Source organism: Anser brachyrhynchus, assembly GCF_964034855.1.
Source record: "Anser brachyrhynchus genome assembly, chromosome: 1".
NCBI lineage: Eukaryota > Metazoa > Chordata > Aves > Anseriformes > Anatidae > Anser > Anser brachyrhynchus.
In genome coordinates, this window is record NC_137694.1 from 61161484 (window position 1) to 61178031 (window position 16548).

General features: G+C 35.8%; 1 protein-coding gene across 2 annotated transcripts in view; it reads right to left on the reverse strand.

Moving 5' to 3' along the window:
• Positions 1–1174: 1174 nt before the first annotated feature.
• Positions 1175–16548, reverse strand: part of KDM7A (lysine demethylase 7A) — a 63312-nt gene continuing 47938 nt past the window's right edge. Inside the window, exons 15-20 of one of the 2 annotated variants that reach the window (XM_080562869.1) lie at positions 13612–13709; positions 11659–11804; positions 11295–11507; positions 9012–9093; positions 7549–7825; positions 1175–6714 (exon numbers count right to left, since the gene is read on the reverse strand). In XM_080562869.1, the coding sequence (XP_080418995.1) occupies positions 6620–6714; positions 7549–7825; positions 9012–9093; positions 11295–11507; positions 11659–11804; positions 13612–13709 (911 nt within the window). In that variant the 3' untranslated portion in view covers positions 1175–6619. Of the gene's footprint in view, positions 6715–7548; positions 7826–9011; positions 9094–11294; positions 11508–11658; positions 11808–13611; positions 13710–16548 lie in introns of both variants that reach the window. The other variant, XM_080562868.1, reaches the window with a different exon arrangement.

The window sequence follows — 16548 nt, forward strand, 5'->3', positions numbered from 1 at the left end:
AAAAGCTCTGGAGTATAGCTGGCAAGAGCAAAAGGACAAAGAGTAAATGTGCTTACATAGATTTTTATATGGGTATGAAACTTTTGTGTCCCACTGAGACACTCTCAAGTCTACCACTTTATTTTAACACCAAAACAAGTATGAGCAGTGGGTCCAGTGTGACAAATCCAGATGAGTGTCTGATGGAAATGCCCAGGTTGCAGCATTGCCCTTGACCAATCACAGTGATCACTTAAAAATACATGGTTGCTCTGATAAACAGCTCTTTCAGATCTTTGGCAAATCTTTGGCTAACCAAATTTTAAATGAATTTTGACACATTAATTCAAAAAATGTAAAAGGTGTGTCAAAATACAGAAGAAACTAATTTCTGGACATATAAATATTTAATCTTTATCCTCTGTACTTAAATCATGATTTTTCCCCATGATTTCTTACTCCACACAAATGAAATCTGTTATTAAAACAGCACAGAAGTTTCTGTCCTCAAAATTTACAAGACTTAGTTCTGTGCTATTTTTTTTTTACAAAACTATTTTAAAACCTTAAACTCAAGCAGGACATGGTTTGAGGACAGTGTTCTTGTTCTTTGCAAAGCATGTGGTGAAACAGAGTCCTGGTCCATGAACAGATCTCCCAGTCATTGCAGTCAACCATAAATTCTCTGCAAACTAAAAGCCAGCCTAAGTAGTACACTTGCACAGCTGCAGAGGATGCTCAAACACTTTTTGCCATCTGATTCTTCCAAGCCCACTGCTGCACCATTTATCTAAGGCTCTCATAAAATGACCATCACTGGAATCTAAGCATCTGTCCATACACGACACTGAAATTGTTCAGTAGCACAAAGCACCATTTGCAAGGGAAGAAAATGCAATGCAGTGACTGCAACACAGTAATGTTTAAATTACCCCAGGTAGGGTACCCACATGCAAACACTGTTATGCCATATGGAGTCAAAACAGGAAGCACTGACAGCTGTATAACAGAAGATGACATGTGGAGGGAGAAATGAGCAGGAAAGCCATCCGTGAATATGACAAACTATGTGGATGTGTGCAAGAGAAATCACTTCTTGCAGAAACAGCACACCACTTGAAGAAAAAAGATATTCAGAAATGAGTCATCAGTAGCTCGAGGCAAACCTGAACAAAAACCAAGAGCAAGAAGAACATGGAAATATCTTTTTTTTTTTTTTTGACACCCTGCTTAGAGTTTACACCTCTATTTTTCTTGATTTGCTAATATGACAGATCACAGAACACTTCCACCTCCCTTTTATATTAAGACTCAGAAAGAATATACACATCTTCACAAATTGCAATTGGCTGCCATATAATATACTTGGATTGAAACAAGATTTGCACTTTGAAAAATAAAGAACAGTATGAGAATATTCCTTCTCACATTTCTCCAGAAAATGTCTTCTTAAAAACGCCGTGAGTAAAGAGCACAGACACTGGGCCTAGAAAAGCACATTCTGTACAGTTTTCTGTATTTACAATGAAGTGAATGAGAAGACTGAAGAAATTAAACACTTTAGAGTGCTAAAATCAAAACATAAGCAATACAATTTTTTAATTTCAGTATTTTAAAGTACAGAAAGTGGAAACTATGAATATCAAATACAAATTTAAACAAAGCCACTTGTCCTCCCCTAGAATAATCAATGTGAACTACTTATAGAAACTTACAAATTTAAAGTAAAATCAAAACAAAATAAATACTGTACATACACTTTCCCTGCCTGCAGGCAAAAGAGGATGGGAAATACTGTTATGAATTGAAAAAATGCTCTTAAAGCTGCAGCATCCCATTTCCCAGCCAAATACTTAACACAGTAGTGCGTTTCTGTAAAAAGGAAGACACACATACACCGACCCCTACCAAGCAGACAAGCTAATATTTTCATAGACATTAGAAGGAAAGACAGAAATTAGACTATCAGAGTAGAAAAAGGAGAGGAAAAGACAAACAGGCCAGCAAAACATTACTACAAAACTAGTAAATATAGCCAAGAACTAGCCCCCCCCTTTTTTTCCCCTCAAATTTCATGGTTTTTTTCCTTTTTTTTTAAAAAAAAAAGATTTGCCAAAGTATTGGCAGCAATAGACATTTCCCAGCAGAAGTGACAATACATATCAATATAATCTCTTAAAGTGATCCCTTTCATTCCCTTCCCACAGCATGAAACTCTTATGGCTTAATTTATATTTAAAGTAGAAAAAAGTCCTTTTTTCCAAACAGAAATGCAGCCTATGAAGAAGGCGCATCTCCTTATCAGTGCTACTTGTATTTCCCATCCGCTGCATGACTTATCACTCTTGTGCTCCCACAAAGAGGGCTACTAGGGTGTTTTTTTTACCGTGGGTTGTTTTTGGAAAAAAATGGATGTCGCAGCTTTTAATCTTGTTTAACCACAAATAGTAAGGCCCTGGGTTCCATTTATATTTCTTCTGAGAAAGAGAGTTCGCTCTAGGCTCACTCAGTCCCAGCTTTTAATGGTCTGGAAGTATTACATGAATGAGACTCTGAAAAGACGCTAGACTTGGTGGTGGGAGTGTGAAGGGATAGGTGGGCATATGGAGCCTAAATAGGGCAGTAGTTATAGGCTTGTAGTACCAGGTCATTCTAGCTTCAGCTCTGCTTAGTCTCCACAATCGCCAAAAAAAGCAGTTAGCAGACTTCAGGCCAGCCCTAACTCTGAAACCCTGAAAAAAAGTTTCAACATTCGCAACTTCATGGCCATGAGGATGAAGGCAGCTGATGCCATATAGCAAAGCCTAGAGAAAGCTGAAGCTTCTAAAAGGCAATCATGACACTGTGCTCTCTTATTTTGCTATGAGAAGTAACACAAGCACTTCAACCACCAAAAAAAAAAAAAAAACAAGAAAAAAAAAACACTTCAAAACCCCCCAAAAATTCCCCATGTGATCAGAAAGCAATAATTGTAACTCTCAACATCTAACCCTTTCAAAATTGTCTTTAAAATGGATTCATGTAGAGTATTATAGGTTGCATAGGTAATCTACCTCAGAGGTCATTAAAGGCTACCTTGTAGCCAGGGTTTATTAGCAAGTCTAGAGGGAGAAAAGGGAAAGTTGCTGGAAGAGTCATTGATATAGTTTCTAGGTGGTCTTTCCATTTTCATGTTTTGGTTGTTTTGTTTCAGTTTTTTTGTTTCTGTTTTTTGTTTTTTTTTTCCTAGTTGTAGGAATGTGAGAACTTAAGAGAATGGGAAAACCATTACAATATTTCGTTTCCTATTGTATGGTCTATCAACAAAAAAATAAAAGTACGTTTTTATGTAAAATCCAAGTTCACTGACTTTTCAAAAAAGATCCTCCTTCAAAATGAGTTACCATACCAGGCTTAATTCTCTGAGTTTTCACGTCAGTGCTCCCCACTCCCCCATCTCTCCCATCCCAAGTGATACAGCAAGAAAAAAAATAGGGCTTTTTCCCTCCACTACTACAACACAAGGTTCAGTCCATCTACAAAAAGATTGGTGCAGTAGTGTTTTCACCTAGAACACAAAAATACCCCTACAAACAAGTACACAAAACAAGTGAGGTTACCACATCCTCTTCATAAGCTACCAGGAGACTAGACTTTTTTTTTTCCTTTTTTTTTTTTTTTAAATATTGCTCATAATGGCAATTTCTTTTAAATTGCTTGTTCTGTGGTGGAACATCAGAGTTAACATCTGCTGGAAGCATGGATATCTGAAGAAAATGGGAATGAACCTCTGCCTGTTGACAGCCTGCGAAGAGACTATTACATAAACTCACAACAGCAACAACAGCGGAGAGCCACTTTGGGAAAAAAAAGTAGAAAACAGAATAAAGAAAGGATAAAAACAAGAAGAAGTAATATATATGGGTCCAGCCATGTCTGTGTTCCAATAGTAAGATACAGATAAATAATATGGATGGTCAGAAAAGAAACTTTGTATAAACCTGTCACATATACAAGCACACTTATTCCATACTTCAAAATTCCTTACTCCAGATTCTATTCTGGCATACTTCTATTTCCGATTAGTGTTCTCTGAAATCTGCCTTCAAGGAGAGATGGCTCATTCCTCCTATTCTGAATCTGCTTGCTGTCCTAAACTGGAAATTTTTGTTCTTAAAAATTACACAGCCAGCAAGAAGGAAGCAGTTTGGTTCAATATGCTAAAGCTAAAACAGATTTCAAAGCTTGGTGGGCAGTAATCTATTTGCTCAAGCTTAAGCACAGAGTATATTTATATGGTATATAATTTTAACTAGCACTGACAACATAGTTTATTTCTTTGATTTATTACCTTGATGAGAACATGTTAGAAGATAGCTAAAATATTCTCTTTTGACTATCTCCATCTGGAAAACATAGCACCTGAGAATAGCAAGTACTTATTGTCACTTTCAGCACCAGAGAGTACCTCTTAGCTTATCTTCTGATTTGTAGCAATCTTTTGTTATGTCCATTCCCAACAGTCTAAACAAGGTAAATAGCTTGCATTAATAAAAAATAGTAATTAAAAAAAAAAAAGACTGAAAACAGCCTGAATGCAGCCAGTGGTGTTCTTCTTCCAGGGGATGGGGGTGGAAGAAATATCTACTTTTGTGAAATCATAGCTAGCAAACAAAAAAAGGTTTAAAAAAATCATTCATATGCATACTCACGCACACAGACACACACACATGCATATAAAGTCAAGTCAATATAAAGTTAAAGAGGGGCTCCAAAACAAACAAACAAACAAAAAAAACACTTAAATTATAATTTTGAAGCTCCAGAGGAAGTTAGGCCATGAAAACTACCCAATTTATTTGCAGTTGCATTATGTTTTGATGTTTCTCAATTTAGAAACAGGATAACATAGTGCTGAAGTTTTGACCCTGCAACAATCAAAACCACCTGACATCAGAACCATTTCCATAAATTTTTAAAGGCATTCATAATCTAGTCTATATGAAAATAACTCTGCACAAATATTCTGGAAAGTCCAAGATAATCTGTTTTTAAATTACAACACGAGAAAACTATTTCAGTATAGAATATGGAGGAAGGAAAAACTGGTTATGGAAATCTAAATCAGTTCAAAAAATTGGATAACTATGCCTGAGTATTTTACTCTTAGGAAATCACTCAAAACAAAACAAAAAAATATACAACAACAACAAAAAATCGTTGTCACTAGCACATTAATGTTTTCATTTTGGCTGGACCCTGCAAAATGCCCTTTTTCCAGAATCAAGTATTCCCCTTTCTGCCTTCATCCCCGACCCTCAAAAGTTAAATATTTAATTTTATATTACAGAAAAATACAAATTTAAAACCAAAATTATTTACAATAATTCAGAATCAGCATTTGCTATCAGCTCTGAAGGAAGCTTGACACAAATGATCATTCTGATACCAGTAAGCTACTTAACGCTTATATGCGCACCAGTTAAGACTTTTAATCGGCTGTCATGCCCAGCTTTGAAAGCAACACAGATTCTCTTGCCTTCCTGATCTTCACTGAAATGTCTGAAGTACAATAATAATTTTAATGCTTCTTTCATGCTACATTAAATAATATGCCAAATCTTAAGACCACAATGTATCTTATGAGTTATTACTGAGTAAGCGTTGTGGAAAAACATGTAACTTAACTGAGCTCCCCGTTCCTCCAAGAAGACGTATCGTTTCCCTCCCCTGTACCAACTTCTGAATAACCTGCACAAATGCAACTTCAGGGACCTTTTTGCAGACGAAAATCATCAGAGATAAATCAAACACCACATCAGGAGGAAAAGTACGCACTCCAATTTGGAGGAAAGGGGTGCGGCTTAAAGCAAGTTAGCTACTGGACTGACATAAGAAGAATCTTCTGTCTTTAAGAGAGTCTCCTCTAGTCCATCAAATAAATAAATCTGTATAAAAGAGGAGAGGTCAAAAAATAACCAAGCTGGCAGAGAATATGCACCTTGCAAATCAACAGAAGCCCAGCCAATAGCTTATAAAGAGCAGGAAAAAAAATAAGATTCCAGAAGCCTTAATTTAAAAATAATTAATAATGCATCTCATCCCTATTTAAGACTATAACCTGAATATCAAATTTAGGAGTCCAGAATAATAATCACCATTAATGTGGCTCTCCACTGCACCAAACATACATTATCAAAACAATAAAAAACTTTCACATTCTTAAATCTAAATTAATAACCCCACAAAAAAGTCTTCCAAATAAATAGTTTTTTAAAATGAATTTAAAAGTTGTCAAAATCTATCAGAAATAAATTATTGATAAACCACCTTCATCATCTTCCCCTCATGAATTAGGTCAGAAACTACCAGCAACAAATGATATTCAAGCCCTGATGAGAGACTAATTCTCACAGTCCATGTCTCTCCGAAGATTTCCCCATTCCCATATGGTTATTGCTGAGCAGGTGTGGCACAGTGAAAATGCAGCATTGGGTTGTGGGTTTTGTTTTTTTTTTTTGTTTTTGTTGTTCATCAGGCAGTGTTTTATACGGTACATGCAAGTCTGCTTCAAGCAGAGGAAAAACAGCAGCTCCAGGCTCTGTCGACCTCAATACTGGTCTGTGTAGGAAAGACAGCAGTAGTAGAAGTAGCAGCTACATTAAACAAAGAAGCGTGCATGGCCATTCCGGTTCAGCTTCAAGATCTTCCCAAGGCGCTGTTTAGCAGTTGCCATTCCTTTCTTTGGACGTTTGCCTGAAAAAATAAATCAAGTACTTCAATTGGGAATTTCAGAACAAATTTTTATTATCATAGAACAAAGAAAAGAACTTAGAGCTGAAGCAGGCAAAGATTTCACCTAAATCACTTTCCAAAAAATGTTCTTCATCTGTCTGCTTTGGAGCAAGCAAACAGGAATCAGAATTCTAAGAACAGCAGGAGTTCCTTTCCCTATACTTCTGCTAGCATTATCATAAATAATGCTATTGTACTATTTCCAAATATTTCTAGTCTAAGGAAGGGCAGTGGGTGTGGTAGGGGAGAACTTAAGCCAAGCTCCCTGAATTCTAGTCAAGTAAATGATTCCCTTGAGTAAAATATGCAAAATAAACTAGAAACTAAAAATTAAACAGAATGGCCATCAGTTTTCTTTTGTTTGTTTTTTGTCGTGTTTGTTGTCTGTTTTTTTTTAATGTCACAGTTTTTAAACCTTCACTTAGATAAATAAATCTGATTCAGGCCAGTGTTTCAGAGTATAGCTGTGGTTCTCTTTGTTCTGTTCCCTGTAATATAATGAATGCACGACAGACAAACCTGCAGAGATGCAGTGCTAACAATGACAGGTTCTATTAGCCAAGCAGTCAGTCAGATCTCTTTTTTCCCCTCCTCCGCACATTCTAAGCCAATATTTAACAATCCAAAGGATTCCCAGTTTTCTATTTTTCCTCAAGGTCTAAGCCTGTCCGTTTTGCACTTTCTGCATCTAACAGCTCTTTTTGATGTTTACAGGGTTCTTTTCTCAGGTGCTTGTTGTCCCACCACCTCCCACCTCCCTTTCCCTAGCAAGAGGACAGCAGAGATAAACATTACCTTTTGTCGCCTGGTTACTGATAGGGGGTGGATTTGATGCTGGCCTCTTCGTTGGGTGAAGTGGTATAGACAAGGACGTTTCACCATATGGCCTGTCAGGGCTAAGGCTGCCATCACTCAGCCGGCATTCTCCTTGAATTAGATTGGAGTCTCGTGTATACTTGCCATGCTGAAAACTCAGGCCATTGTTGTGGACTATACTTCGGTTTTCCTGAACTTTATGATTAGCCTCTGATGCACCCTCTTTCTTGATATATTTTTGTGTTTTATTCGTATCCTGATGTGGAAAGGAGGGGGGGAAGAAAAGAAAAAAGTAGAAGTTAATAGCTTCTGGATTCAAATTCACTACAGCTTTTCTAATCCCACTACTATATCTTTGAAAAAGAAGATGCAACTCCACCAGTGTCACCAGTGTCCAACCACTTTATGATTCCATCATTTCCTCTAGGACAGACTCCTCTTAAAAATAAGACATATAAGTACAGTATAATATCTCTGTGCAAGCTTTTTCATATTCACTTAAGGACAATGCTATAGATTAATTACACATACCAGGGTACTCAATTTTTCTACTTTCTGATTTTAGTTTGCAGTAATCAAAACAAATGCAATTGCTGTCAATTAAACTGGCCAGTACAGCAAGCCATACCATGACCATTGACTACTTAAACAAGTAACTTGTTTATTTGTTTTCAATATCCAGCTAATGGAACAACAAACACTAAATAGGGAATCACCAACTGTAAAGATTGTTAAGTAGTTAGATGTTCTTAAAAAAACCTACAAAGCATGCAGATAAAATACAGTTATTAAACAGCACTGTTATTTTGTAACTTGATTTGTTCTTCATACTTCCAGCATATACAGCTTTAGAAACAGAGACACTTATCAAAAAAAAAAACAAACAACAATTTTAGAGAGTAAGACAAGCAATCTTTCATTTATACATTCCTTGCTGGATTCCACCTGGACATCAGCAAGCAAAAATATTCCTACCTGCTGGCTTTTAGGTTTTTATCAGTTTGGTAGTATCAATTTCCTAGGCATTTTTCAAATTATTATTAATTTATTTATTTACTGTTAACGCTATTGACAAGTTCCACTTGTTCTGATGCTCTAGCTGAGAATAACAAGCAAACAATATAGTTCTTCCCCAGTTAGACTGCATGCAAATTCAGATTTTGTAATATATTTATTTTTTCAAGATACTATACTAAACATCTTTATACTAGCCACCATAACGGAAGAAAGTTTGAGAGGAAAATAAAGAAAAAAGACCATGACAGAAATACAATCTTCAGTTATGAGCACCACAAACATCTATTATCAGCTCTGCAGTATGTAAAGACCTATCCCATCATACTTACTTTCTGTGCCTACAACTTTGTGACCTCTTTTTCCTATAAAAATATGCTCAAAACGTTTTAATATTGCTTTAATATTGCTTCAAAATATTGCTTTACCTGAGGGGTAATCCTCGAGGCTTCATTCAGGTGTCTAGCCCATGCTGAAGTTCCCAATTGTCTTTCTTCTTCCTTCACAGACCTACCTAAAGAGAATTTCAACAAGCTTAAACTTTGAAATCAGTAATTAGGAGTACAAAATCAATTATACATTTGAATAACTTTAAAATTAAGGCAAGAAGGAAAGAAAAATATAATGGAAAATTTTTCCTAGATAGCAAGTAAAAGCTGTCAAATCTGTTTGGTCCTACACACTAAATCAGAAAACAATTTCACAATATAAATAGAACTAATTAAAGATTTATATACCTCTGTAAGACAGTCAGACAAACACAGTCATTCAAATTTCAAACCAATGATGCTGAGGACATTCTACTTTCTTTGCTATACTATACTGTTCAGTTTTCTACCATGGCTTTGTCTCATGGGTAGCTCATACAAAGACCACGACTGTCTTTCCTTTACAGGCAGTGTTTTCTTTCTAAGCACTGATGGGCTACTCACACACAACACATGGAACAAGATCTAAGCCAACAGGCCTATACTAGAAGTGTCCACATTGATAACATATGCTATACAGTTAGCTTCTAAAATTGAGGGTATTCCAAAACATCAATTCAATTCGAATTTAGAGGTTAATACTCTGACACTGAAAGATTTTGCTAAATATCGCTACACTAAGAGTTATGCAGTTTCATCTCCTTCACCAGTGATACATACTGGTGATATATACTATGTTAGCTGGATTTTTTTCCCCATAACAAACTACAGTGTGCTACATTTTAGATTAGTGGCTAAAACTACATTGACAGCACACCGAACTCCTGACTATTGCTGAGCAGTGCTTGGACAGGGTCACAGCTTTCTCTTTTTAGCACTCTTGCCTCCCTACAGTGAGTAGGCTACGAGTATGCAAGAGACTAGAAGAGGACAAAGCCAGGACAGCTGACCTGAACTGGTCAAAGGGATATTCTCTGCCGTATAACATCATGCTTGGCAATAAGAACTGAGGTAGAGGAGAGAGCAGGAGCGAAGGCTGTCTTCAAATCTGTTTCTCAGAGACTCGCTGGGCATCAGTCTGCTTGTGGGAGGTGGTGAGTGATTGCCTTTGCACCACTTGTTTCTTTTTCTCTTTCTTTCACTTACTAAACTGTCCTTATTTCTCCCCATGAGTTTTCCCACTTTTGTTTTTCCTGCTCTCTCCCCAGTCCCACAGGGCAGGGGGAGGGAACAAGCAGCTGTGTGGGTGCTTAGCTGCTGGCCTAAGTAAACCTACCACAATGATAGTAACCTAGATATTACATTTTTAATAAAGGTATAAAGACAGTAACACACTGTGTATGTCTGTGTGTTTTGGTGGTTGCTGTTTTTTGTTGTTGTTTGGCTGGTTGTTTTTTGTTTGTTCGGGTTTTGTTTGTTCATTTATTTTCTGTTTTTATTTACTTGATTGGTAGGTTTTTAAGGACCTACAGCTTAAGGTACCAGAACATTGTCCATGACATCACATCAGGCTTTTCTGTTTTCTACTTAAACAAAAAATGAATGTATTATTAGTACTTTGACCTAGCACCCTATTTGCTGGTGGGTTTCTATTTGTTTCACATGAGCCAAGCTATAATCCTCTTCCATTTCCTTCTCATGCAAAGAATTTTCACACATAATTACTTTTTCCTCTCTGTTCCAAAACCTGAATTTGATTCCTTTGAGGGAATTAGTGTTAATGTTCTGTTGTCTGTCATTCCCAAAATTCATTTAACAGATGCCTGTTTTCCACAGGCACAGAGACATCAAAATGCCTCTGACAAAAAAGTTACTTCTGAATTCTCCTCAAGGTTAGATTCTCCTTTAATGCACTGCATTCATAGCAGAATTTCATGAGTAAAGCCAAATGTGCTTTCCAAAATACATGAAAGCCATCAAGCAGATTCCTGTTGATATCTAAGTAATACACATGCTATGCAAGTCGCAAATATGTAGATGCTGTCAATCCTTTTTGAAGGAGATTACACTTTCTGTCTAGCCATAACTTCCTCACTCTTGTAAAAATGCCATGAGACTTCTAAATGGCAATATTCAGCAGATGCATTTTGATGACCTCTCAAGCTAAGTTTGCCACTGTTTTATGAAGTATACTTACGTTTTATAGCAAAACCGAAAAAAGCCCACCTTTTAAAAAGATGTCTGGTTTACTTAAAAGCTTAACTACAGATCTTAAATATTTAAATGCTTCTTCTGAGCAGTCTGTTCAACAGCAGAGAGCAGCAGCATAATTAATTCAGGTACCTACCACATTCCGTTGCTTTGTGACTCTGAGATGGCTGTCTGTCTTTATGCCTACTTCTGGGATAGCTTCTGTGTTCCTGAAGAGAGGTTCTTTTATCTGTGCAGTCTGTGCTTTGAGTATGACCTGGTAAACATGTGGTATAGTGCAATCCTGCCATAGAAAGCATGCCCTGAATAGCTTCTTCTTCTGTACTTGTCGAGGTAGGACATTCCCTAGAAAAATACACGAGTATTAAGCAGTAAAAAACAGAATCCTATATTTCTCCAAATGAATGATTTTTGCATTCATATAAAGAGAAACCATAAATATTTGAATGAAAAGGTCTAACAGTAATTTATAAACGAACACAGAAAATATTCTTACTTTTTATTGGGAGTTTCATTTCTGGATGGCTTCTGAGTAGTTTGACAAAGGTCTCTTGTGACCTTAGATTCCTCTTTGAAATTTGATGTTACTTCCTGTTTCTGTTCATCACCTGAGCTTTCTGACTCCTCTGTGGAGGAATCCTTCTGCTGGAACAAGAGCAAACAGTACATTGAAAGGTCATCATGCCTCCTAAAATAGAGATGCTACTTTAATTTATGCTAAATAAAAAATCCAAAGCTTCTGGGTCCATCTTTATATATATATACATTTATATATATGTGTGTGCATAAATCAGAATGCAATTAACTTGAATAGAGTAACTGAGATGTTATATATCCAAGTATTGCAATACTGAGGGATTACATGCCCCAGTAATCAAGCATCTCCAAATCTAATTTCTTCCAGAAAACACTACACATATTATGCCATGCACAAATCATTGCATTGCACAAATTTCTTTAAAGAGAGTATTGACTATTCTTTATCTTCTATATTTGAAGTAGAGGAAAAAATTATGGAACTATGGTTCCAAGGAGCTGCCCAGAGTGATGCTTATTACTTATAATGAGACACATGTTGTCCCAGGTAACAGTTTCTCGTTCCTGCTCTCACAGATGGAAGGTAACTTCCATCAGCAGCATCTCTATGAGTGGCAGAAACTCTCAGGTAAATCCAGAGCACACCCTGAACAGGGATATAGCAGCTGTTGCCACTCTTACAGTGGCAAAGCCTCATTTCATGAATAGAAGGGCTTTTCAACTCCTGGTGAGATTACATCTTGTATGAGCAGAACCTTCTCAAAGGTGGAGCAGCAATACGCATCTCAACGTACCTTTAAGTGAAGCAAGATCTACAACAGATACAATCTTAACAGTAACACAGACTAATTATTTACAACATGTACAGAGAATAACACTTTTTTTCAAGCCAAAGACTATACATAATACTCAATAAAAGGCTTCAGAGTGGAAGATCAAAACATGGAGGAATCATAATTCTTCAAGACTGCTACCACTATCCCTGCCATCAAAACATAACTGGAATGACTAAGTCTGTGCAACAGATCACCAAGGGATGTTTTTTAACAATAACTACATTCCTAAGAGCATCTTGTTAATCCTTGACACTTGTAAAGTGACATAAATGAGCAACTACATTGTAACTACAGTTCAATGTTAATTAAAAAAAAAAAAAAAGTTGTCTTGTTTTGCTAAGATCTTCTCTACAATATAAAAACATAAAAAGGATTTACAAGAGCTACTGAGATGCTTCATTTTGGATATATCATTACCAAAAAAAAAAAAGCAAACAAAAATTATTATGCTAAATATTATTAGAAATTAGGAAGCAGGATATAGTAAAAATAAGAAAACAGTTGCATTAATACAGAACACTTTACTCAATGAGAGTGATCCAAAGGTGGCTACATGCTTGTAAACAAAAATATTTAGTATACTTGTAAAGAAATCACTACAGTGTAGGCATTCAAATGGAAGATCTCCATTTATGAGCAGTCTAAATCACCTCATTAGGTTTTAGCCAGTTAAGGTTATTTAAAAATTGAAGGTTTATAGGATTGTTTTCATTTAACTATTCTCTAAAATGAGTGTGGTAGACACTTATGATTCTAATGATGAAAGTTACATTTATTATGGAAGAAATGAACAAAGCAATTATTATCTAAATTTTCTCAGCCTTTGCACATTCCAGAGCAGGGTCATCCTTTGCCAACCCCACATTAATGGTAAACAAGATCATAATATTTGGCTCAAAAGGCACATCTTGCCATTTTCCTCAGTACTAGAAAAAATGAAGAATGAGACAGAAGGGTAGAGTTTGAAATAGTGTCTTGAACAAGAATTAAATATTTTGTTATTGCCCAAATAAATTTGAAGTTTGCAAAGTATACTTAATTGCTTTGTTAACTTTTGTGACTTCTTCTAGCTATACCTGTGTAGTGCAATCAGGCTCAGATTCTTCTGAATCAGAAATATCAGAGTACTCTGAGGATCCATTCCTGAGTTCTGATTTCACACTTTCAAAGAACACTACAGAGAGAAAAAAAATAAAATATAAAACCCAACATTTATTACAAGTAATATTTAACAATTATGATGGAAGTAAAGAACATGAAATTCACATTTGATCTTTTTAACAGTCTTTATAAAGAAAGCACAACCCCATACTGATATGGCTCACGAGTCAAGTTTCCTCAAACTCTGAGTTGTCTACTGTTGACCAATAGCCTTGTGAATTGGCTCACTGGATGAAGCCAGTGGAAGAGAAATCGTGCAGCAGGAGCACAAATCTTTTCTCTCTCTCACAGATGGCAACACTGACAACTAAAAGCACCTCAGTTGATTCCTGCTTTTGTATATATAGATTGGAATAAGAAGCGTGTCTCAGGAAGAATGGAGTAGGCTTCACTAGTTGCAATTCTACAGATTACAAGTAATCTTCAGTATCATTCTTAGACTCTTTAAACATGAAATTTCCTTGTTTTAAAATAAGAGCAGTCAGAGAAACACTCATCATAGAAGTCAGAGGATATTAAATGACTTAAAGGTAAAACGTATATATATATTTCGTTACGTTACTTGCAATTTTTCTTTCACATCACAGTTCACTAGCAATATTCTGAATGTTTTGTGTCACTGCAGAACTGTCAATCGGGAGTTAAAATGAAGACCTGTCACAGAAGCTTAAAATATTATTGTGATGACACACAATATACATGTATTGGTTTTCATCACATTGAGAACTGAAAAGGTAGGGGTGAAAAGGAAATACCAACCTTAGACACTTTTTGCTAGTAGTAAGATAAAGCACAATCAGAGAATGAAGTGTCAAAATAGACATCAAAAATAGTGGCACATGACACAATAATCTATCAAATACATCCACCTAGTAGTCCACATGGTTTATTTCTATAAGTGCTGAAGGAACTTGAATACGAAGTAGTTAAACTGCTATCACAAGTATTCACTTTTTAAGACAGCTTATGTTCCAAACCACAAATTGTAGGTGTTCAGAATCATCCAATACTGTATACCTGTGTCCATGCTGCTGGCTGAAGTCTTGGTTAAGTACAAATTAATGGAAGACTATAATATACAGCTTATCTAGCAAATATGCTTTGGAGAAAAGCTATGACTCAGTGAAAAAATAACGAGTTTATAAATGTTTGTCAAGAAGCTAGTGGATAAAGAAGCACTTGAGAAGTTTTATGTTGCTTTTTTAAAAGTCTCAGCTAGGAAACTGAAACAAGTACCATATATTAAGTACTAACACAGATCAGAAATTAGTTCTGAAACAAAGACAAGTATAGTTAAAGTATTTTGCTTTTAACAGTTTAATATGCGGCTACATAAAGAGAATGCAATAATTTGTAATTCATTAGTTATTTAAGCATTAAAGATGTACCTGATACCCTACTTGTAGTAGGATTTTGTTTCTATTGTGGACTGTGGCAAAGCTCATAAACAGGCAAACATATTCCAAGTGATAGCATTAATTTCTAAACACTACATAAGCAGAAATTGTTAAGAGTCAAAAGAAAGCTAAGAATGAAACAGAGTATCAGAAAGTGAATACAATGAACACCTGGAACTTAAGGTAGTACTAGAAAGAGCTGTGAGGGATATCCAAACACCGTAAATGAGCAACACAACTGTAAATGAATTTAGGCCAAATAATGTTCAACATATGACCATAAATATTCTAAATGACTATAGCTTTAAAAAAAATAAAATAAACAACACCACCAAGGGATTTCTGATGATAGTTTAAGTCTTTGGCTTAAGGTAATAAAAAGACAAACAAGATTCTAGGATAAGCAACAAAATAGATAATACAGAGAATGACACCATTACACAGCTCAATTTAATTCTCCATTGGAGTACTGCATCATGCCTTTTTCAAAAGAAAAAAAAAAAAAACAAAACACTGCTCCAAAGTTAGAGATGATTCAAAGGAAGGGGCAAGAACAATTAAGGACATGAAAATATGCTCACAGGTGGAGCTTCAGATCTTAGCCAAAACTTAATGTGTAAATAGTGAACCACAATTTAAAAAAAAATACAATTAATGAAGGCTCCTCAGGAACTACTGTCTCGTGGAATTGGAAATGCCTAACATTAAATCAACAAAACTATAAAGAAGAAATGCAAGCCTTCACAAAAATCTATGAGAAGGCAAATGATGTAGCAAGACAGAATAGGAACTGGACAAGTACATAATTAGCTAAATACAGAAAATACTTAGAGTTATAGAAGTAATGCTAACACAGAATCTCATACTTCAGAAGCCATCTTGCCTTCTCATAGAGATTAACTGATACCCTGCTAGGGAGAAACAAATTATTTGTCATCTACTTATTACCTGGCAATATGATCTAGACTGAACTGCTAAAGCCACCTAACATTACTGAGACATTTCTGGTTCATCTGGGACTGAGTACTAACATATGTAACAAACTGTATGAGTCTCAGGTTTGATCCAGTTTGGCTGTGCCAATACTCCCACATTAAGCCAAACCATTGACCCTTCTTTATTTTGCAAGGTGTAGGCAAAGCAATCAGAGAATACCTGCCCAGTTTTCTTTCTGCCTTATATTGCTCAAAATGCCACACAAACTGCGTTCCTCTAAACTCCCCTAAAAAAAAAAAAAAAAAAAAAAAGACCAACAGCCCTTTTCATTTGTTTTCTTGTTGCTGTTTTCTACATTCCCGCACAAAAGATGCCTCTTGTTTTCTCACCCTTCACATGCAGGCTTCAGATACACTTACTGACATTCCCAAGAACACAGGACCCCTTTTTTAATTAACCTCTTTTTTAATAGAAGTAATTTTTTTGTAATTGAGCTTTTAAAAAAATCAGTGTAAATAT